This window comes from Tinamus guttatus, unplaced genomic scaffold (assembly GCF_059628265.1).
Source record: "Tinamus guttatus ecotype Peru unplaced genomic scaffold, ASM5962826v1 Tinamus_guttatus_pri_ptg000323l, whole genome shotgun sequence".
Taxonomy (NCBI): Eukaryota; Metazoa; Chordata; class Aves; order Tinamiformes; family Tinamidae; genus Tinamus; species Tinamus guttatus.
The window spans coordinates 3,038,884-3,061,201 of NW_028288857.1; the positions used below are offsets into that span (position 1 = coordinate 3,038,884).

Consider the following 22,318-nt stretch of genomic DNA (forward strand, 5'->3'; position numbering starts at 1 on the left):
GGCGCCGCGGAGCCCGCCCGGCCGCGAGAACACCCGAAACGGAGGGAATAAAAACAAAAATAGACTCAAAAAGAAGCATAATGGAATAAGGCGGCCCGCGGGAAGAAAAGGAGGAAACCACGATGCCCCGTGTGAGGATCGAACTCACGACCTTCAGATTATGAGACTGACGCGCTACCTACTGCGCTAACGAGGCTCCTCGAAAGCAGGGGCCGCGCGCGGCGCTGTTGGGCGGCTCCGATGGAGCCTCCGCGGCCGCCGGGCTCCTCCGAGCCCCTACCCGGGGCAGCGGCCGCCTCGAGAGAGACGCTCATACCCGAAATAGCTCCTTTTCCCCAGTTTTTATGCATGAGAGACTTCTTTTTTTCGCGAATAGCTCCTTTTTTTCCCTCACACTTTGCTGTGAGAGACCTCGTTCTTTTGCAAATGGCTCTTTTCCCCATGCTTTACCGCACAAGAGAAACCTTGTGGGTTTTGCGTTTTTTTTTTTGTTTGCTTGATTGTTTATGTACTGCAAATGGTTCATCTGCTGCAAGAGAACCGCATCCCTGCAAAAGCCCCTTGGGGTTCCTGACATTTGCATCCAGCTCACTTCGCATCCAGAAACACCGCGAGGGCAGCACTGACAGCGTGTTTGCAAGGAAATGAAATTGCTTCCAGGCGATTACCAAAAATTAAAGCAAACCTTATTTGCCTCTGTGCTCTGAGGAGTCGTTGCTCAGCTGGGGTTTCTGCAATGAAGCAAACTGTGCATTTATTGAAGTGCTCGACATAAGGGGTCCCCTGCGATGCCAGAAGTGCTGCCCTGAATTGCAATTGGCAGCACTCGCCCTTAGCAAGGGTCTCGAGGCAGCAGTCACCATGACAATCAGGCTACAAATACATAATTTGGGAGGAGATGTGAAAACAGACATGGGATTGCTGTAGCAGGGCCCCAAACCTTGCCGCGGCGGGGCTGTTTCCCTGTGCAGGAAAGGAAGCAGGAAAAGCCTCGCATCCATCCACAAGGATCAGCCAGGCTACCACGCGGTGGTAGCACCAAAATTGCTATAACCACAGTATGAGCAAACGCAGCTTCCAGCGGTCTAACCCAGTGCATTCTTCATCTAATGCAACCCACGTGCAAAATGAGGTTGTCATTTTTAATAGCAGGGCTCATTTTTGGGGGTTTCAGTGACGGGCAAGTTTAGTGCTTGCAATTTGGGTTAAATTAAGAAAAGCTGCTCCAGGCTTCTGATACAAGGCACGTGGGCCATGAGTCACTTAAACATCAACAGTTTGGAAATATGTGTGTGGCTCTTTTCCACCTGTAGGGAATCACATGAGTTTTCCCATGTGTTACATTACATTCAGGCAGCTACTGAAAGACAAACTTTCTGGCGTGGATCTAGAGGCCTTGTCGTGTTTGTTTGCTTTGGAGCTCGTGGATTCATGGAAAGGAGAGCAGAAGCACTGATGGCAAGGACTTACATGTCAGTGAAGCAAAAGGTGACCTTGGTGACGTGGCCTCAAGCAGAAACTCAATTGTACACGTATTTCCTCCCTGCTTTTCCCTCCTTTGGATTTTCTGGTTTTATTTGGACTTTCTTCTTTCTCTTTTCCTCTCAATTCCTGCTGTGCTCTCAGCCCTTTCACCCTCACCTGCCTGGCCCATATAATCTTATCCTATATCCTTGTCCCAAGGATTCTGAACCACAGAGCCTCCTCCATCCCTCCTGGATGTCCATCAGACTTTCCCCTCTGGCCCAAGGACCCCCCTTCTCCAGGCCCATCATAAACCCAGGCCATTCCCTACAGCTCTCCTTTTTTTCCCAAGCTCATATCCTCTGGAGGAAAGGGAAATGCCCGACTGCCTGAAAGGCAGTGTCCATCTCCAGGACGACTGATGTTATCGGGCAGGATAGTGACACTTTATCTTCTGTGTCACCGTGTCCATCATCTGAATCCACCAGCTTTATTAGTGACAGCAGGGAGAACAGTGCGGAATCGTCATCTCCTGCCTTCTGTGGCACTACCAAATGTCTGGAACCTTTCCTGTAGATATTACTGGACTAATAGCCCTGAGCTCTCCAGAACGAGTAGCCTGCAGCCCTACTGTAGGGCTCCTGAAAAAAGGGGATGCGCCAAAAGGGGAAACTCATCCTTCCATTTCCCTCCGGCAATTAAGGAGCTGATGTAGCTCCTGCGACAGTCAATTAAAGTCCTCACACTCGCTCTAAAAGGCTTTAGATTGGTCCCAAAGTTAGCGCCCTCATTTTCTGTAATCCTGGAAGTGTTTATGCCTTCCCAGCTTCCAAGCAGGGATGTGCCAGCTCCAGCCAATTATAACCTGAGGAGCTAGGAGAGAATTACTTATTTTCCACTTGGTAACACGGATAGAAAAGACAGGCTGAAACGGAGGAACAAACCCTCTCTGCAAGCCTCATTTGCCCCACAGAGTCCTGCAGCGTGTTTTCTTGGCACGAGTCTGCAGTGGGATCTCTCTTGGCAATAAGCATCCTTGTGGGAGGACTCTTAGGAGAGGAAATATTTTGGTGCAAAGACCAAAGAATTTTGATTTGCGTGTGTGTGTGTGTGTGTGTGATGTACATGTGTACCTATCTTCCTCCTAGAAGTACTGTAACTGCAATCAAAGCCTGGGAAACTGCTGATTTCAGTATTTCCCACCTCCTTCCTTTCTGCTGGGCTCTGATCTCATCAGATTTTGCAGGCTAAACTGATCTGTGGGCAGCTGGGGCTCTTCAGGGAAAATCCCGAGCACTGCAGAAAATGCTGGTGATGACTCAGGAAGGGTTCTGCAGCCTTCTGCTTCAGGGCTGAACCCGGCATCTTTATGAAAAAACACAGAGTCTTTCCCCAACATACTGTCCTTGTGATGAGGTCCTCGCCAGTCGAATGATGAGCCGTGGCCACGGCTGCCCGGGCTCGCTGGAGACTTCATGGCATTTTCACAGGAGCCTCCTGTTGCTCTTTCTGCCTTGGCCACGGTCCAGCCCGAGTGCCTCAGTTTCCCACTGTGCAAACACAGAGGATGTTTATGGAAGCTGCAGGCTATGTAATACTCAGCTGACATTGCAAAATGCTTGGAGATCCTTAATTCCAGGAGTATTAATACTTGAGGGAAGGTTTTGTTATCTGCTGCGTTATCCCACCCTGTGGTGCTCCTCCTTTCACACCGCAGTTGCTGCTTGCCAAGAGATTATGGATCTTTTTGAATGCATAGTAGTAGGCAAACACAAGATATTGCTGCTTATACCAACTAATTTACTGTGTTTCGTCATGAAACAAACATCTTCTGTGTAAAATCTGATACAAACACCAAGAAATGGTTGCTGGAACAGCAGCAGCAGCAGTAGGGTTATGGAGCAATGATGTTTTGTGCAATACTTCTGTGAGGGGAGCACAGGAAGATTTTAGCCCGGTGTTGTAAGAAAATGATGTTTTTTATGACCATACTGTGTGCGCGTTTGGATTTACCCTCAAAAAAGCCATCTGAGCAGTGATCTCAAAGGTGTCCAGTTCCAAAAAATCTTGTGAAATAGGTAGCCACAGGGGAGAGAGGGAAACTGTTGCTGTTCCTGCTAAGAGATGTTGTTAAACCTCAGACAAAAGCCTGCTCAGTGAGGTAGCTTCAGTAGTTTCACTTTTCTCAAATTATGCTTTTATATCCCCACAAAAATCAAGATATTTTGTCTTTCCCATAATTTCTTGGTAAAGGTCTCCTACACCAAAAAGTGACTCCCACAAAGAAATCTGAAGTATAGGATTTTCCTCATAGGACAAGGCATAAGGCAATTTTAAGATGAAAAACTCTGAACACAATTAATTTGAATAATTGCAAAAAATCCTGTCTAGAAAAAAAAAAGGAACTGTTATAATCGCTGGGTAATTATTGTTCACTGCATTCAAAAATCAAAGCCCACCTTGATCTTTAACTGAGCTAGATCAATAAAGACAATGAGGAAATAATTGAGGGAAAAATTGATTCAGGTGGGAATGCAAGTTACTCTCAATACAGAATCTTTCACTTTAATGTTATTTATTTATTTTTTTCTCTCTGTGTAGTAAATTTAATACTGGTGACAGCTGCTGAGCTAACAGCCCTGGATACTGAAGTGCTGCTTTACAGAGGAATGTGGCACTACAGAGGGACAGCTTGGCCTATACCCCATAAAAGCCTTTTCAGTATTTTTTTACCAGAGAAATGGGAGGATGTCTTAGAATTTTGATTGTGAATGTGAAAACTCAGTTCTTTCTGGGAGTAGCAGTAAAAGTGTTTTTTTTTCTTTTTTTTTTCCCCAGGAAAATGCCATAAATGCCAGCCAGGGTTTGAAGTCCCCATTCACACTGACTTTTTAACAAAAGTACCTTCTGGAAGATGAACAGTTGGCAAAGCCTGGCTTTTTTTTCTTTCTTTCTTTTTTTTTTTTTTTTTCCCCAGGCTTAAGCATTAGTTTAGCCTGCTGGATAGGGCACAGACATGAGGATCAGAACTGAAGCCCAGTCCTAGCTCGGGCTTTGACCTGCTTTGTAAGTTTAGGCAAATCACTCTCTGAGAAAATACGGCTGAGAGGTATTGCAAGCGATTATTTACTCCATCCTCCTTCCCAGGATAAGATCAATTCTCCATAAACTGTTCAAGGAGATGTTTGATTCATTTTTTTTTTTAACGTCCAATGCTGAATAGTCAAATCCAGATTTTCTAGACAATTTGTTTCAGTGCCATCAATCTAACGTCTCACCATCAACCAGTGCCTATTCCTGCCATCAACCCAACATCTAACCTGTACTTCTATTTCCTTTTCCAAGATGTAAGCTCATTATTTCTTGTCCTAGGCTCTCTGCATGCAGAAAGAGCTAATTCCCTCCTGCTCTGCAGCAGCCTTCTGCATATTTGAAGACTACTTAATGCCTCCTTTCAGTTACGTCTTCTCTTCTTCAGACCAAATGCTTTCTAAAGTGCTTTAAGACCTTTTAGTAAAAATGCTTGGTGGGCTAGTTTTTTAAAGGGTTCGAGTGCAAGCTGCAAATCTGAAGCAACTGCATTTCAAAAGCAGTGTTTTCTCACCAGCATCGTGGGAGTGTGTTTGGGCAGAGCTGGTCCCAAAGGCTGTATCCATGCTGCCATTCCAACTGTGCCTAACACCTTTCTCAAATCCAGACTCGCTGCCGGTCTGTGCTGTCGACACGTAGGCACGGGCTAAAGCTGAGATGAGGAGGGAAAGGTCAAGGGAGTCTCAGTGAGGAGCTAAGTTTTCCTTCTCACAGTCCCTGGAGATTATTCATGAGCTGAACATGTGATAGCCCAGCCTGTCAGCAGATACTCTGATTGTGGCTCTTCCGAGGCACCATATGGATGCTTTCAGGGTGAGCTGCAGCTCTGCTCACAGTTGGGAGCATGGATGAAACCGTATCCACGTCGCGCTCGACCGTCGGGGCTCACCTGCACGTGCTGACGAAGATGCCAAGCGGTTTCACGGGTGCTTGTCCTCCTGTGTGCAGTCACAGCAGCCTGGCAGTCCCTGAGGTATGCAAATTCTGAGAAAACTCCTCATGCCAGAGAATGCCTTCGAAAAGGCAATAGCTGAAACAAAGAAAAATTAAGCTCTGTTGAAATGGAAGGTTGGGGTGAGCAGCGTGTCTGAAAAACAGCTCATAGTTACTAGTACTGGAACTAACTGGTGTCCCCCGTGGGCTGCTGTTGAAAGCTGCCTCTTAAAAGGAGATCTTCAGTAAGCAGGCAGAGAAGTCAAGCATAAAAGTGTATAAAACAATAAAACATTTAATTAATTGGAGTTTCAAATGTGTCAGGCCTCCTCTGGTAATAATCCATTGTGTCTCACCTGCTGTCTCTGGACATTGATGTGGTGGTTAGAGCATTCATAGATCTCAGGGCTGTTTTCTTCCCCTGGTTAGTCACATCTTTAATGACCTCATCCTATATTTATATGGCTACCGGAAATGTTTGACCCTGAATCATAAAATTATGTAATGAACCCTCATTCCATAGCGTGAGCATGGCATCACTGCAACTTTAATGTATCTCAACAGACATAAAAATCCTAGTAATGTCTAAAGCAGTTAGAATTCACATCACCTCCCTGTATTCTCATTTTGCTACAAACACTGCCAGCTGCAGCTCTTTTTATCTTCAGCAGCAGCAGCTGAATTGCATCCATGGATTATATTGTACCACTGCTGCAAAAGCATCCCTACATTTCAAAACCTGCTGCCTAGAACATACGTGAGACAAGCAGAAAGGAAGGCAGCTGCATTTTTCTCTCTAAAATCAACAGCTTGTGTTGGAAAGCTGCTAAAGGCAGAAACAGTTGGGTATTTTTAATCAAGCAGCAATATCTGCAGTATAAATGCAAGTAAACTTGGCTTGCAACTAAACTTGTTTGCAATCTAATCAACTCTTGACAAATTCCACATGATTAGGTGGTGGGCTTTATATTAAAGCAAATTTTGGATCACCTTTATGGCTCTGAAATCTTATTCATTGAATGTTAACTTTGCAACAGTTTCCTCAACCTCACGTTTGTGTGAGCAGAAGGCATCTAGAGGGTTAATCGTGGAACTTGCACCTCCCCGTTGAGGCATAAGGGTCAAGAGAACGTGTTTTGGGTTGCAGATGGACAAAGAGGACCTGGTGACAAGAGACATGGAAAAGGTTCAGGGTACTGTCTTCTTCATCTTGCTTTTCACTGGTCAGACTTGCTAGTCAAATCCCAGGCCCCTGAGATGAGTGAGGTGATCCTGGGGAAGGTGATGGCACAAATCTTCCTGGAGGTCACTCCTAAACATGTGAAGGACAGCAAATAGCATAGTTTCGCAAAGGGGAAATCACCTCGGACTGACCCGATAACCTTCCATGATAAGATGGTGGATGAGAGGAGAGTGGTGGATGATGCTGTTGAGCAGCGGCAGAGCATGCTGAGGAAACCATGGCCCCAGAGCCACAAGTGGTGGCTCTGAGGAGACCACGGTCGCCATATTATGGGGGGACACTTGGTGGGGGCTCTGCAGAGACCATGTCCCTGTGACACCGGTGGTTGCTCTGAGGAGACCATAGCCCACATATCATGGGGGGTTGCTGGTGGGACACTCTGAGGGGACTGTGGCCCACATGTTGCTGAGGGACACTGTTGAGAGCTATGAGGAGACATGGAGTGACATGGCCACCATGTCACTGGCGACACAAGAAGTGCCTCTGAGGAGACCATGGCCCCTTGTCACTTGGAATATCATTGAGGGCTCTGAGGAGACCATGGCCTCCATGTTGGTGAGGGACATCAGCAGGTGCTCTAAGGAGACCATAGCCACCATATCACGGGTAGACACTGGTGGGACACTGTGAGGAGACCGTGGCCCCTTGTCACTTGGAATATCAGTGAGGGCTCCAAAGACACCATGGCCCCCATGTCCCTGGGGGGGACACTGGTGAGTGTTCTGAGGAAACCATGGCTCCCATGTCACTGAGGGACATCGTTGCATGCTCTGAGCTGACCACCGTCCCCATAACATGGGGGGCCACTGCCAGGACATTTTGAGGTGACCATGGCCCCATGTCACTGGGGACACTGGCAGGTACTCGGAGACTACATCCCCCGTGTGATGGGTGGACACTGGGCACCACAGCCCCCATACCCTGGACACACCGCTGGCCGCTCTGAGGCGGCCGGCCGCCGCCATGGCGCACTAGCCCTGAGGAGCCCGTGGCCGCCATCGCCCGGCGCGTGGAGGCCGTCATGCCCAGCGTGTCACCGCCGGGGACACCGGCCCGGCGCGGCGCCCCGGGGCTGAGCTCGGCCGCGCCGCCACCCCCGGCCGCCCCTGAGGCCACCAGGACCCGAGCGCCACAGCGGGACGCGGAGGAGGCCCCGCGGCGCCCGCCACACTCAAGATGGCGGCGGCGCCGCCCCGCCATGACGCGCTGAGGGCGGCGCGTCGCGGCCGCCGCTGCGGCTGGTGGCGGTGGCGGCGGGGGGCGGGCGCCCGCACTCGCACTCGCACTCGGCCGCCGCCGCCGCGCACAGGAGCCGCCGCCGGGCCCGGGCCGCGCCGCGTTCCGCCGCCATGCCCTCGGAGAAGAGCTTCAAGCAGCGCCGCACCTTCGGTGAGAGCCGCGGCGGGCGGAGACGCTCGACGAGGAGCAGGAGGAGGATGAGGAGGGAAGGGGGGTTCGGGGCTGGCAGGGGCCGCAGCGGGGCGGGCCCGTCCCGGTGCCGCGGGGAGGGTTAACGCGGGCAGTAACGCGGGGGGTGTCCGTGCCGCCCGTTGTGGAGCGGGAGGTCCCCGGGCACCCTCGCTGGCGGCCTGACCTATTTCCACCTGCCATGAAATCCCCTCGGTGAGGTGGGGCCGACGGAGGGTGGAACGGACGGGCCCCCCGAGGCTGCTTCTCCCCTCCCTCGGGCCCGGGTGGGAGCCAAGAAGACGCTTCCCCACCCTCCGCGGCCTCCACCAAACACCGGCCGCTGCCCACGTCGAGGCCGGTTGGGATCCAGCGAGGCCCGCGGTTACCGTGGCCGTTTCCGCGGGGCCTCCCCAAACTGTGGTTGTCCCATCCCCTGCTGCCAGCGGCCTCCCTCGCAGGTATTAAGTTCGGCCAGGATGGCAGCCAAGCAGTTGCCACTGCGACTGGTGTCGTCAGCGCCGTGTTTGTGCGTGGCGGGCCGGGGCCTGGTTTGGAGCGTGCCGTAAACAATAATCTCCGTGATTCGTCCTGCTTAATGTGCCTCGTCCTTCGGGGAGATGTGCTGAGTAACGCCAGTGCCAGGCCCGTTCCAGCTCCAAAGTTAGCAGGACCCCTCTGGGTTCACTGGGCAGACCCTTGCCCTTGTTGGCTCCCGGTATCTCTCGTATTTCTAGTTAAGCTTAATCTTAACCGTGCTTTAATTAGCCAGTGTCGCTGCCCTGGAAGTGTTAATTCTAGTCCACGGAGAGCACGGCTGAAAGGGCTGAACGAGCTGGGGCTGTGCTCGAAGCCACCTTGTCCCCGAGCGCGCAGATGAGCCCGAGGCCCGTGGAGCCTCTCGGGGGTTTTGCATACCCATGGCCTGAGTTTTGCTCGTTCCCGTGCGGCCCGAGCCCGTGACTCACGTGAACTGCGTTTCCTCCCGTGCCTCGTGAAGGTGCGCGGGTGCCTTGGCTCCCCGTGCGCAGCTGAGTAATGTTGCTGCTGAATGACAGGGCAGGTAGCGTGTCCCGCGCGTTAGCACACAAATAATGACTCTGCTGCTCATCTAAGGCCTTCCTTCCCCCGAGCAGCACCTCTGCCCGCTGTCAGTGTCTGTTCCAGCTCTGCTGCGATGCTCAATCCACTCCCTGAAAGGTGTTTGTAGATGGAGATGGCCTGGAAAGCCCCGAGCTCCTGAAAGAAACCGGAGAGATTACATTTGGGTTCACTGAATGCAAAAGCAGCCATGGTATAAGCAGATGCAACTGGCTCTAGAAGCAACTGCATCCGTTTACTTAGGCCCCGACTTGTACTTCATCCCAGTTTATAATATCTCTGCTATTAATATTTATGTCTGAGATGAACTTTATCCTGAAAACTGGCACAGATAACAGAGAAGTATCTTGGTGTACCAAAACCTACCAACGGTTCATGCCACAATATGTGCAGTATAATCAGAAGAGAAAACTGTAATTCTGTAATATTAGAAGCAACAGTGTAAGCTGATACTGCCTGGCTTCAGCTAGTCCCGGGTCTCAAAGAATTGTTGACAACTTCCTCTTGTGGGATCCAGTGGAAATAGGACGGGATATTTAGTCATTAACTTGGATAGTGTAATTTGATCCCATAAATTTATGCGATTAAATGTCTGCTTAAGTTGGCAGAAAATGAGGGGTCCATGTCCTTGTAGACATTTTGGGAGTCCCAGGCAATGTGCATCCTGTCATCCTGGGTCAAAGAACGGCGTGAAGCAGTGAAATGAGAGTTTGCCTTTGCCAATGTTGTCCCCTTAGAAAACAGCTTTGTCTGAATTTACTTTTGTGGCTTTATAACTTGCACTATTTCTGTTCACTGGTGGAGAAATTAAGTAATAACAGCCTTAAATGTTGCTATTTGAGCAGCTTTTTTTTTTTTGTCTTTTTTAATCTCTTGCAGAGCAAAGAGTGGAAGATGTACGACTGATTCGAGACCAACATCCAACTAAAATACCAGTAAGTCTGGTTCTTGTCAGCTGAGTTTCAGGTCTCATGGTTGTTTTTTTTTTTCTTTTTTCTTTTTTTTTTTTGCTGGTTAGAATCCTATGAAAAATCTGCCCTGGTGAGTCCTAATTAAAATGTGTCCCTTGGAGGCCATTAAGCCTGGACTTCAGAAATGTTCTCAAACCAGCAGCTGCTTGTCGCTGCGACAGAGCAAGGTGACTCCAGGAAATGGAGTTTCCTGTGTTTTGAAGGTACAGGCTGTAGCTTCAGAGAAAGCCACACCCCGAGTGAGCTCTGAGATTCTCCCGAGTGTTCAGCTCTTCTCATCCTAAAAATGGACATATTCCTTCCCTGAAAGAAGAGTTTGCAGGAGATAACCCAGAAGACTACACAGTTATTCAGTCAGATGTAGCTTTCCTTCAACATCCATGCTGAGGAAGACGGGAACATTGCTTTGGAGGAAAGGATCTTTGCTTGGAGTTTGCTGGGATTGCTTTGTATCCGTCAACCCCTTCCACCTTGTGCTGGGCCACCCTGCAGAGGTGACCCATAACTGGGAGCCGCAGAGAACAGCCCTGACCTCTCCATCTCGCACGGGACAGCCCCAAACCACTTCCTTAAACCTTAGTTTTGTTTCACGGCATCCCAGAGGTTACAAGTGCAAAACAAGGCATCCTCGGAAGGAAAAGGATATTGTGATACACTGCTAATGTGGGCCGTAATTAGTGACCTGTCATGGGGCGGGTGTCACCACAGTAAGCAGTAAATGCAGTTGTCCCTGTGGCCTTTGGTGGAACCAGGAAGGGCTTGGGAGATCTTGAGAGGCAGAAGGGTGAACTCGGGAGGCCTCAGCCTTTGGCTTTCAGTTCTGAGAGCTGATGATCTTTATGAGTGGAGACTTTTCTGCAGATACACAGATTACCTGCAAGCTGTCTGCAGATCTAGTGCAAGTTTATTAACAGAAGCAGTTGCCACTTAAAATGGAAACTGAAAATTTTCAGCCACCCTCCAGGTTTAAGCGACTTCATCTCAAATGGCAGCAGCAGCAGCTTGGCCAGTAGCTGCTGCTGGGCATGGCAGCAGTAATCGTTTATAGCAGGGATGTTCTGACTTGTCCAGAGCCTGCAGCTTTCCCCAAAGGCCATTTCCTGACAAATTTATTTCCTGGCAACAGGTTGCTTTTTCTTTCACTTCTCACTGATCACTTAGAAGCAGTCCCCAAGCTCTGTGACCACAGGTTGAAGTGACTGATTTACAGTGAAGCTCTTTCGAAGGCAGCTGTGGAGATGTTACTAGTAAAAAATGCGGAGGTCCCTAAGCAGCTCGCTGGAGGTGCAGTGATGCAATCCTGCAACCATGGCAAAACCTGCCGGGAGCCTTGGGGCCTCGCTGTGCTGCCAGCCCGTGTCCTAGGCCACTGCCTCGTTATCCTCGTTAGCAGCTCTGGATGAGTCAGGAGGACAACGTCATATCCCGTCCTTCGTTTTGCAGTTGAAAATATCCATTGTTTATGGTCCTCCTCTTAAAAATAATTTTGATTTGCTTCCCCACCCCTGAGTTAGCCGGCGTTTATTTAAAGCGGTTTAAGGAAGTCTTTCGTTGAACTTGGCCTGCTATCTCTTCACCTGTGCTACTTTGGAATATCAACCCCGTCAGACCTTGTGACCGTGGAAATGGTCCAAGTCCCTTCCAAGCGAATGGTGTCACATAGTTACTGTTGACTGAAAAACAACAGAACCCACATGGCTGTGGAAAGAGAGATGCAGGAATTCTGAGATCTTTCCTTAAAAGCAGAAACTATATACAGTTGCTGGGCAGGCTGCTACTGACACTGGCAAATCTACAATTTCCTCATGAACTAAGTAGTACATAATAATCTTGACAGAATTACTGGTTACTAGGCATGCTCTCTTGAGATTAAGGGGGAAGAAGCTCTTCCTTTGAGGTTTTATTCCCTTCAAAAGTAGCTTTCTCTAATACAGTGATAATTCTGAGCTGTGGCTCTTAGGAAGAGATGGTCTGTTAGTCAGGAGAAAGAAGAGATTCTAGGGAAAGCTGCTTGGGGCTGCAGACCTAGATAGCAGCCCAGACACAGGAACTCTCTCCTTGAATTTCCTTGCTGCTGGCCAGCTCAGTGGCAGATGAAATGATTCTAGCAATAAAACAGTCTTAAAACTGTATTGAAGCTGTGAGGGAGTGTTGCTGAATTCCTGTTTTTTTCCCCCGTCATGCAGGGAGTCTTGCAAACACAATGAGAGGGGCGGGTGAAAATACCTGTTCTGGTTTTAAATTTGAGGTGGTGTTCTCGCAAATGAAGTATAATGGATCTTAGCATAAATCCTTCCCTACTTCTGCATTTAAAATATGGGGCAGGGTGTGTGAGGGGACCATGGCACTTCTGCCTCTCATCTTAACATTTTTGTTTCTTTTAGGTGATTATTGAAAGGTACAAGGGGGAGAAACAGCTTCCAGTCCTGGATAAGACTAAGTTCCTGGTTCCAGATCATGTCAACATGAGTGAGCTAATCAAAATTATCAGGTAGTATGCTGTGATTTCAGTATATGCTGCATCAAACTCGTGGTTCTTTATTAATTTCATAGCTGGTGTATGATTTGGGGAACTCTTTTAAGTGGAAAACTCGTTTAGCTGGTGCTTGACCAGTTAGTTATGGGGTGATGTTCCTTGCTCTTTGCTGGCACAGCCCTGGTGTAGAAGCAGTTTTGTGCAAAGGGCCTTCCACTGATGCACCTGGCAGTTGTTTCCATGAGAAAGAAATAGGGATATAAATAGCCCTGAAACAGAAAGGCTGTATTTTTTCTGTAGTAGATACAATTATTTTGGTGTTGTGCTAGAGCCACGTGAGCCTCAGACTAGAGTTACCCCGTTCAGCAAATTAAAGGCTGGAACCTGCAGCTCTTTTCGGACACGGAGATGAGCAGGAGGCTCCAGCTTTCTGTGCAGGCTAAAGCAGGTACCACCAGCTCCTCCTTAGCCACGTCCAAAAAGACCTGAGCTGTTATTTTCCAAAGAAATAGCCTATTTCCAGGAATGGATGGGGGGGATTTGGGGCTACAAATGAGAGCTGCGAGCTCCTCCTTAGGGTTAATATCGGCCTCCTTTGATCATGGGATGAGGTTACCCCAAATGGCCGTGTTGAGGCCTGAAAAACACACAGCTTCCCTGCTCCAGCTGTTCCTGCAGGAACTGCTCCGCTCTGGTGCAGGCTCTGCCTACAAGGAAAGGCAATGGAAAAGTAGCCCTGAAGTGGAAGTTGTGTGGTCTGAAACTGCGGCCAGAAATTCTGCTAGAAGTGGCTTTCTCCTGGCTTTGTGTCAAAAGGAGTATTTGATTAGTGAGGGTTCCCAAGCAGAAAACTTGGAAGTCAGAAGCAAACCAGAGTTTGCTTTTTATTGGTCACGGTGTAGCAGAGAGCTGCTTCTTGGAGGGCACAAGCTGTAAAAATAAGGGCTCTCCCATCTGTCTGAGCAAATCGCAGCTCACACACGGGCAAGAAAGTGAGACTGATTCCTGCTTCAGCAGCTCTTGACTGCTAGAGACTTCCAGAATTTCCAAGGAACATTAAAGCCCCTGGGCAAAAAGCAAATTGGAAGTGTTTTTCCCCACCTTTTTCCTTTGGCTTTGTGGTTATAGGCAGCTTGGTACGAGCTGCCCTGGGTTCCTGGGCAGTGCAGGCCCATCCTTCCAACCCCTCGGAGCTGCTGCCCACCCTGGGCGGTGATTCCAGCTTGGTTTGGGAATCGTCTTTCCCTGGGCCCCAGCTGCGAGCTCCAGAAACGCTCCTTGGAGCTGCTGCCGCCCTCGGCAGGGAGCAGGATGGGCCGGGAAGTTCTCCCGTGCTGGGAGTTTCTGCCAGGTGGAACGAGCGGCGCGAGGGAAGGATGCCCTGAGCTGCCGCGTGCGGAACGCGGCGCTGCCGCCTCTTCCCACCCGCCGGAGAGGCGGGAAGGCGCGAGACGCTGCAGGCAGGAACGTGGGCGCTCACGGAGGGAGCTTCCAGGTGGAAGCTCTGCCCGTTCTCCCTCCCCCAGTTCACGTGGGTTTCCCAAGGTCAGCCAGGGTTTAAATTCCACTCGATTCCAGCGAGCTGCCGTCCACCTAAGCTGCACGGTCCCTTGAGCCTCACGTGTTTTGTTAGGAATACAGGGATAACCAGGCTGCCTGGGAACACCTTTTCCTTTTCACTGCACTTTAGGGCTCTCCTGGCGTTTAGCCCATTCCGCTCCAGCGTAATAAGGGCTTCCGCCTATGGAGAAGATGAATTTCACTACAGAAACTGATTAGATTTAGGAGATTGCACTGGGGGAACGGGCTTGGGGTGGGAACCAGGTGCATTTCCTAGTGGCGGGGCTGCTTTGCTGGGGCATCCTAGAGCTTCCAGCGGCCTTGGGTTTTGCCTGTTGCACCAAGCGCGCGCGGCACCGCGTTGGCGAAACCCCTTCGTGCCCCCGCAGGCGCCGGCTGCAGCTGAACTCCAACCAGGCCTTCTTCCTGCTGGTGAACGGGCACAGCATGGTGAGCGTCTCCACGCCCATCTCCGAGGTGTACGAGAGCGAGAAGGACGAGGACGGCTTCCTCTACATGGTGTACGCCTCGCAGGAGACGTTCGGGGCGCAGCCGGCCCGCTAGGCCCCCGGGATCCCGGGCACCCTCGGCCGTCACCCCCTCTCCTCCCCGCGCGCACCCCAGGGAAAAGAACCGTCACCGATGCTCTCAGTACCTTAGCATAGTCTTGCTTTAGCGGGTGTCTCATCTTACCTTGCCTTGTTTGTGAATATTAAGCAGTCCAGACGGGCACCTCCGCCTTTGGAAAGCTGCTGTAACGCTCCACGCAGGCACGTTCACGGGCCTGGACTCGGAGCGGATCCCGGCTGCGCGCGCGTCAGCTGCGAATGAAGGGACACTCGATTGACCCGAACGGGCAAACAGGCACCGGTGAGAAGCTAAAGTTTCGTGTGACACTTTTCTGGAAAAGCTCCCTGTATTTCCTTCTCTGTTTTGATTACTTTTTTTTAATGGGAAAGCTTTTAGTGAGAGCCAGTACATTTAATGTTCCAAAGTGGAGATTTGTCTCAGTGCTGCAGTGGGTTAAGGCAAGCACTTGGGGTGAGACGGGGGAGTAAAACTCCTATTTCCTGACTTTTTTTTTTTTTTCCCCCTTTTTGGTACCGCCACCTTAGAGATGGTGCCAGTTTCTGAAATACTCATACCAAACACCACAGCTTTATTGTAGTTCTAGGATGTTAAGTGTACAGCACGCACCGGGACGGGCGATGTTCAAATAAACTGCGCTCTGTTCTCACTCCCCAATGCCTGCGTGGTCAGTGAAACGCCCCAGTCCATCCGGGCCGGCTTCCAAAAGCGCCTCCCCGTGGGGATGGATCGTGGATGAGCCGGGAGCGGGTCCCGGAGGCGGCGGCAGGGCCGTCGCGCCGGGCGCGGGTTCGGCCTCTGCTCCCGTTCCCGCATCCCGGGAGCAGGCGGTTTTTGTGTCACTCCGGGCATCCCAAATCCAATCTCCTGTCACCTTCGTGTCCCCGCCAGCGGGGTGCGAAAAGCGGCCTGCAAGACGTGACCACCGCGTGACTCTGCTGCCTCCGAGGGTCCCCGTGTGGGGCTGCGACCTCCGCGTGCCGGAGCAGCCCGCGCAGAGCAGGGCTACCCGCTAGGAGATGTGTTTTTCCTCTCGTCCTACAGTGAAGCGTAGCAGGCTGAGATTGCTCCTGTATATTACGTGTCTGTGACCTAACCACATCTGTTACTGGAAGCTAACGTACTAGAACGGGGGGAAAAGAAGCAATACTACTGCGTCGTGGCACTCTAGCTCAGTAAGGGGTACACTTGGTACCTGTTCACACCTCTCTGCATGCATCTTGTTCATGAGGCTTACTTCAGATTTTTTAATGTTGTGTTTTTACTTCAATGTAAACTTTTCAATGCGGCTTGTCCTATGTTTAGTTTTGTGTAAGGAACTGTTTAACTCATAACTGACAACCATACTTGTAATTACAACGTGATTGACTGATGTTCCTGTACAAATGTTGCTTTTTTTTAAAATTAATACAGTGCTGATATGGATGGATTACATCCCGATTACTCCACTCTGGCTCGTGTGGTTATTTATGGAAGGTTTAAGTGTTTGCAGAGAGCGGCCTGGGAGGGCCTGATTCCATCCGCTCCAGAGGACCCGGGGCTGCTGCCAGTGCCCGGTGCCTGTGCCGAGACCTTTGGTCCCATGGAATGGGATAGGGACGGGAGGCTCCGCGGGATAGGGACGGGTGAGGGCCCTCCGGGGCAGCTCTGCTCTCGGGATGGACGTTGCTCCCTTCCCGAAGGCTGGGAGCTGCCCGCGCGGTGACGTGTTCCAATACTCCCCGTTTTCTGTTTCTGTTCCTGCTCTGCAGCGTCATCCCAGCGGGAGCCTTTTACCTTCCAGGAGCTGCACTTTGCACCCAGCGGGAATCGACCGCGGCCCTGGGAGACGCAATTCCCAACGGGAAGGGGCAGCCCCGTGTGCTCAGCTCCACATCACGCTTCCCTTTGCCCTCGGTGCCAGTGTCCTGGTGCCCGAGGGAGCAGCCAGGGCGGCGGAGCCGCATCCCAGCGCTCCGGCCGAGCTTCCCTGCTCATCCCGTCCCTGCACCCTGCCCTGCCTGCAAACGCCGGGGCTCTTAAAACACCAAAAAGCCCAAACGAACCTTCCAGAGCCGCTCGTCCGGGCCAGGAGCTGAGCCAAGAGGGGACCCGCAAGCGCCGCAGCAGCTCCGTGATTCCCAGGCCGGCATCTGGAAGCAGAGAGCAATAGGAATAACGGGAATTTAAGGAAAAAACCCCTTGCAAGGGCCAAGCGGGAGAAGGCCCAACAGGATAAGGTATAATATTATACATATGTATGTGTTAGAATATCTTGTAACTTACAAAATAAATACGTAATTCCTGGGGGACTCTGTTTAACTCTTTATTTTCCATACATTAAATTTACTCAGATAAAAACATTCTAAAAATGTACAATTTAACTTTTAACAAAGTATAATAAAACATAAAAATCCCAATACCAGAATACTTGACATTTACAATTCAAAATCAAATTAGCTGAATATTAAATATTTACAAAACTATTTAAAATATTTATAAAGTTACATGCACAATTTGTAATACTAGAATTGACTGAAGTAAAAGAAATGGCTCAAATAGGAGCAGGAATTTCCTTCATTCCTAGTGGAAAGTTATGTCCAAGAGAAGCTGTTAATCTGCACTTGAAAACACACAGGATTCGCTTTCTGCTTCCGTACCAACACGTTTCTTGCTTGTGTCAGGATTTCAGAGAGCAAACGGGTAGTTCCAAGGGTTTGTAACAACACATTGAAGTTATTTGTGTATCTCCATGTGGGGCTGGGGTGGCTGTAGCTACGTTTACCTTTGGCCTCAACCAGCAAATGAGTTTTTTGCACCCCTGTGGGTGCTGAAATTGCAGTGTTTTCTCTCAAGATTTGGCCACTTAAGTGCTCAGGTGAAAGGGGCTCTAGCTACCCCAAACCCCCAGCTCTGGGACTGCGACTTCGCCTCCTTTGGGCCTGATGACATTAAAAATAAAGCACTAAACTCTACGCAGGGCTCGGGTCTTGCTTTCCTGGGGAGGAACATTCAAAGAGTTGCTCTGCTGAACACAAAAACCTCATTTTTTTGGAGTACCTTCATGCCGAAGCTTGCCAGCGAGAAACAGCACGATGCTAAAAGTGAACGCTGACGGGCTGCTAATTAGCGAGTTAATTTTGGAGCTCTGCTGCTTCATTTGCCAAGGGTTAGTGACTGGGATACAGACACTACTTAAAAAGCTCCACTACCAGCGAAGCTTCCTGTGTTCTTTTAAGGAAAATTACTATGGAAACCTGTGATCAACACCACGTCGCTTGCTAAAATGAGCCTTCCTTGCTCAACCCCCTCGTGCTTGGTGTCAGCCACACGGTATCATTAAGGCTGAATTTACGGCCTATGAATGTGCCGAGGAGGTGGCTGGAAAACCTGCTCTATTTGTGGCCGCTCCAGCAGCAACATTCCCAAGCGGAAAACACCTCGGGAGCTGCCCTGCACCTCACTTAAGGAAGACTCATCCCTGCCACGTCCCTGCACGATGACGACTTGGGATTCCGTTGTATTTTAAAGATCGCTCTTATTCCACTGCGAAATCCACTCCGGGAACAAATCCTTTTTATACTTTCAGGGCAAAGATAGCAATAAACAGCATACTTTGAAATCTCCATCTTTCAATGTATAAAAATAGGTTTAAAGAATGGGTTTTTCAGCTGCGAAAGCTGGGGCTGCCGTACTGCAGCAAACTGCCTTCCTTGGGAGAGGGGAGAAAAAATGGATGAAAAGATTAAGGTGGTTTTATGGAACTAGAGTGCTCTGCTTAACTCACCAATTTTGGCTGTTCTTGGTACAAGGGAACTGCGCTCACGAGCAGGTCTGGAGCCACAACTGCCCCTGGGTCTTGGAGGGCTCCGGAGCCGCCTCGACCAGCTCTGCATTAAAGTCGTGCTGCTCTAAGGTACTCAAGACTTCGGAATTTGAACCTAGCCTAAAATCAGACTTTACCACTTAAAAATATTACCTATAAGTACACATAAGCCACTTTAAGAAACATCAGCCATAACTTCACACAAAGGAAACAATCCCAAAGAAAGCTCTGAAGACAGGAATGAAACAGGTTGCTTTTTTCCAAGACGTTTGCTGGATAAAAGTTCGATTCCATAGTCCATTTGTTACAGTTTTGACTTTGTGATGAATGCTTGACGAGACTACATTCCCAGCCTTGGGCCTTAAAACAAAACGCAACTAATGCAACTAGTGTAAAAAACTGTTTTTTCTCTTTTTTTTTTCTTTTTTTTTTGCTCTTGATTTTTGCTGTTTTGACAAAGGGTTTTTAACACTTGCGCGTGTGTGTTGAAGTACAGTTTATTCAAATACAATTCCTTTTTAAAACATTGTTTAAAAAAAGTGAAAAAAATGTTAAAGTTTGGCTTTCAGCACATGTTCCAGGCCACTGGAGAGACCCTCAGAGCTGTTAAGAGTAAACATGGTAAGTGAAAACCACACACTTCCTTCAGCGTGATAGTGTGACAGATTGTTCCTACTATTGTCTCGAGCTCATTAAGGCAAAGTAAATTGCATTGTCAGTTTTCGTCACTTTAGTGTTACGGGTCGGAAGGGTGTTGGGTACAACACGGGGAACCTCCTCGGAACACGGGCAGAGCAGACGGAACGGGACGGAACACTGCGGAGCGGGAACTGGGTTGACACAAACCAGATTTCTTTTTTCTCCATTGCATAGAAATAACCTTTTTTCTTCACTTTTTGGACCGAATGTTGCACCAATTTAGACTTTGGTTTGCAACGAAGCCAAAACCTCTGCGACCTCCGCGTGGCTACCTGGTTCTGAGCCTGCCTGGGGAGCTGCTGGGCGCCCTCCTTCCCAACACGGGACGGCCCAGGACGTCTCCTTCCCGTTATCCCGCTCCGGGAAGGGCTAAGGACTCGGCTGACGGCTCCTGGCTAAGGCCTGATTCCCCTCGAGCAGCTCTGCGCCGCTTGGAAACCTCCTTCCCTCATGGATACCCCTCATTTCCGAGTCCGAGCCGCGCTACCAACTACCCCATCCTGGTGTGGTTCGACCTGGTGTAAGCAATAATCTCCACGTGTAAAGACTTCAAAAGTGTCCTCCAAAATGCAAATCCTCTACGCCAGACGTTTTAAAGAGGAGGCCTCACCCGTTTCAGGCTGTCACATTCCTCGGGCGAGCCGCGAGGATTAATGTCTTCTTTCAACAAGACAGGACCAAACCGTTTCAACTCAGCAGTCCGAGATTTGTTTGGCTTCCTCTCAAGTCCTAATTTAGATTTGTCATCCAACAAATTAAGTACACTAAAGTAGTTAACACCAAAGCTAGTCATCTACAATCTATTGCAACGAAGGAGGCTGACAATAAATCCTTCAAAGTCTTGCTAATAATGAAGTTTACTACCTTGTACATGTTTGACTTCTACCACTCTTGAATCCTGTAGCAAAAGCCTTGGGGTAGGAGTCAAAAAAAAATTCTTTTTAAATATAAAGTAAAGCAAAAGCTTACAAACTCTGCTGCCAGAGTTCATTTTTTTAGGATGGTTTAAAACTCATTTACAAAAGCAGAATAATAAGGTTTCTGTGAAAGAGACCTATATACAGTAACAGGACGTAAAGGTTGTTTGTGTATTACCAGAAAATATCCTTGAATATCCTATATGACTGGAGTCTCTGGGACTTGGACCCTTGGAAACTAAGTTTATTCCACTGCTGGTAACCCAGCACTAGCTAGTAGTGAGACAATGAAGTATAAGTTTGTTTCCAGAAGGAACCGAAACTGCCATGTGTGTTCTTTTGGAAGGGAAAGGAGAGACTTATTTGAGATTTTATGGTGTAGTAAGTCACATAGCCTGCTGGTGCCAATTTTTTTTAAAAGTTGGAACTTCTTTGCCTCTTGCACTGGTCTCAGAGTGCCACTGTCTGCTAAAAGTGCAGAAAGCTTGAAGAGTTTTACATTCTTCTGTAGTGCAATCCTTAAAAATCCCAGAGATTAGTGCCTGATCACTTTTGAAAAAAAGTAGACATTTTACCTAGCCCAGGGGTGCCAAAGTCCTTCTGGCCAACGGCCGCTCCTACCTTCACCCTCCAGCTTTCACTTCAGAATGTAGCTGCCCTGGAGTGAGACGTTTCAGCTTAGAAAGTCCGAATATGGCAACATTCTCCAGCAAAATAATACGTAGGATGTGGTACCTGCAACAGAAAACGCAGCTGGCCAGCTCCACCATCCCTCCAGTACGCGTCAGGCCTGCGATGCGGAGCGAGGAGTCCCAACAACAAGATCCAGGCCTGAATTTGGCAATCAAAAATGGGTTTGATGCACCCCCTAAGCTAGATTTCCTACCTAGTCTAATAAAGTAAAGCACCTTTGGATTAAAAAATACATTAAGCTTAACAGCAACTGGACGTCTCAGTTTTGTAGTTCGATCGCCTTATATCTCCATGGCTTAACAGTATTTCCTTGCCAGATAAAATATCAGTCTGTGGAGTCGAGGCTCTCAGATGGAGGGGCGTATTTCAGCCTAAAAGTACCTAAGGAAGAGAAGAATTAAACATCAGCAGCGTTTTCATAGCAGTGACACCCCAAAACTTCCCGGAACGACCTCCTTCCTATGGGACATGTTAGACAGCAGCCAACGTTGCCATTCCCAAGTGCAGGAGAGGACGAGCACACGGCTGCTGCCAGCAGAAATGAAAATACAGGAAGAAAAATAGTTCTACTCACTCGCACAGTTTTAGGGCAGGCAAAATGCAGTTTGGGATAGCTTAAATGGAAAGCTAATTGAACAAAATCCGGCTTTTAAAGGAAGCCGACTACACTCTGAATTTCTCTGAATTTGGACTGACAAAGTGCCATTTTCTCCATGCAGCCCCAGTCACAACAGGAATCACAGAAACTCTATTAATTATTTACATTTTAGCACTGCTGGAAGTTGCTGCCTCAACACTGGTCACTCGTTAATTTATAATAACCAAGTGCTGAAGGCCTGGTCTGCATCATAAAGAAATGAACAGGGCTTATGGCATAATCAAGACACAACGCGAAGTGCAGCACTTCAGTATGATCGGCTCCAGTCCAGAGTTTATATTTCCTTTTTTAAGTTTATACCCCATGCAAACAATCTTAAAACACCATGTTGGTCATAATAAAAACGGACTGGCAGGCATTGCTCATAAAGAAACATTTCTGAGCTGTTTCCTGCCCTGAATTAAGGGTTTTGTATCTCTCCTGGTAGCAGCCCATGCTGCAGCAGTGCCAAACCTTGCCCTGCAAAGCAAGCAGAGCAGCTCACACCAACCCAGGGCCTTCCTGGGAGTTTGGGGAGAAATTCCTCATTTCTGTAGCTGTTTCGGGGAAAGGGGAAGAGATGCTCTGCTTGTAAACTATGGCCAAAGGTCACTTGGGCTGCAAATTAATGAGCAGCAAAAGCTCTGCTGCAATCGGCCTGCTTGGAAATTCCTTCCCTTTGCTCGGGAGCTCCAGGGTCTCAGCCCAGAGCTGCCTTCACGGGGCCTTCTCCT

General features: G+C 49.1%; 2 protein-coding genes and 1 non-coding gene across 3 annotated transcripts in view; 1 reads left to right on the forward strand and 2 right to left on the reverse strand.

Annotated features, from left to right (window-relative positions):
- Positions 1 to 123: 123 nt before the first annotated feature.
- Positions 124 to 196, reverse strand: TRNAM-CAU (transfer RNA methionine (anticodon CAU)). Its single transcript has one exon. It is a non-coding gene; the product is annotated as a tRNA-Met (tRNA).
- Positions 197 to 7,980: 7,784 nt separating this feature from the next.
- MAP1LC3B (microtubule associated protein 1 light chain 3 beta) lies at positions 7,981 to 15,490 on the forward strand. The gene is made up of 4 exons (XM_088529095.1): positions 7,981 to 8,119; positions 10,118 to 10,173; positions 12,594 to 12,700; positions 14,635 to 15,490. The coding sequence occupies exons 1-4, from the start codon at positions 8,080 to 8,082 to the stop codon at positions 14,807 to 14,809; spliced, it is 378 nt and encodes a 125-aa protein (XP_088385221.1). The 5' UTR covers positions 7,981 to 8,079; the 3' UTR covers positions 14,810 to 15,490.
- A 5,636-nt stretch (positions 15,491 to 21,126) lies between these two features.
- The window catches only part of ZCCHC14 (zinc finger CCHC-type containing 14), a 43,213-nt gene continuing 42,021 nt past the window's right edge, over positions 21,127 to 22,318 (reverse strand). Inside the window, exon 13 of the mRNA XM_088529096.1 lies at positions 21,127 to 21,328. Within this exon, the coding sequence (XP_088385222.1) occupies positions 21,273 to 21,328 (56 nt within the window). The 3' untranslated portion in view covers positions 21,127 to 21,272. The remainder of the gene's footprint in view (positions 21,329 to 22,318) is intronic.

What these genes read in the sequence shown, in the direction of transcription:
- MAP1LC3B (XM_088529095.1), top strand. Translation starts at nt 8,080, where the DNA reads ATGCCCTCGGAGAAGAGCTTCAAGCAGCGCCGCACCTTCG. An exon ending in AACATCCAACTAAAATACCA is followed by an intron (nt 10,174 to 12,593) that starts GTAAGTCTGGTT and finishes TGTTTCTTTTAG; the next exon opens with GTGATTATTGAAAGGTACAA. An exon ending in GAGCTAATCAAAATTATCAG is followed by an intron (nt 12,701 to 14,634) that starts GTAGTATGCTGT and finishes GTGCCCCCGCAG; the next exon opens with GCGCCGGCTGCAGCTGAACT.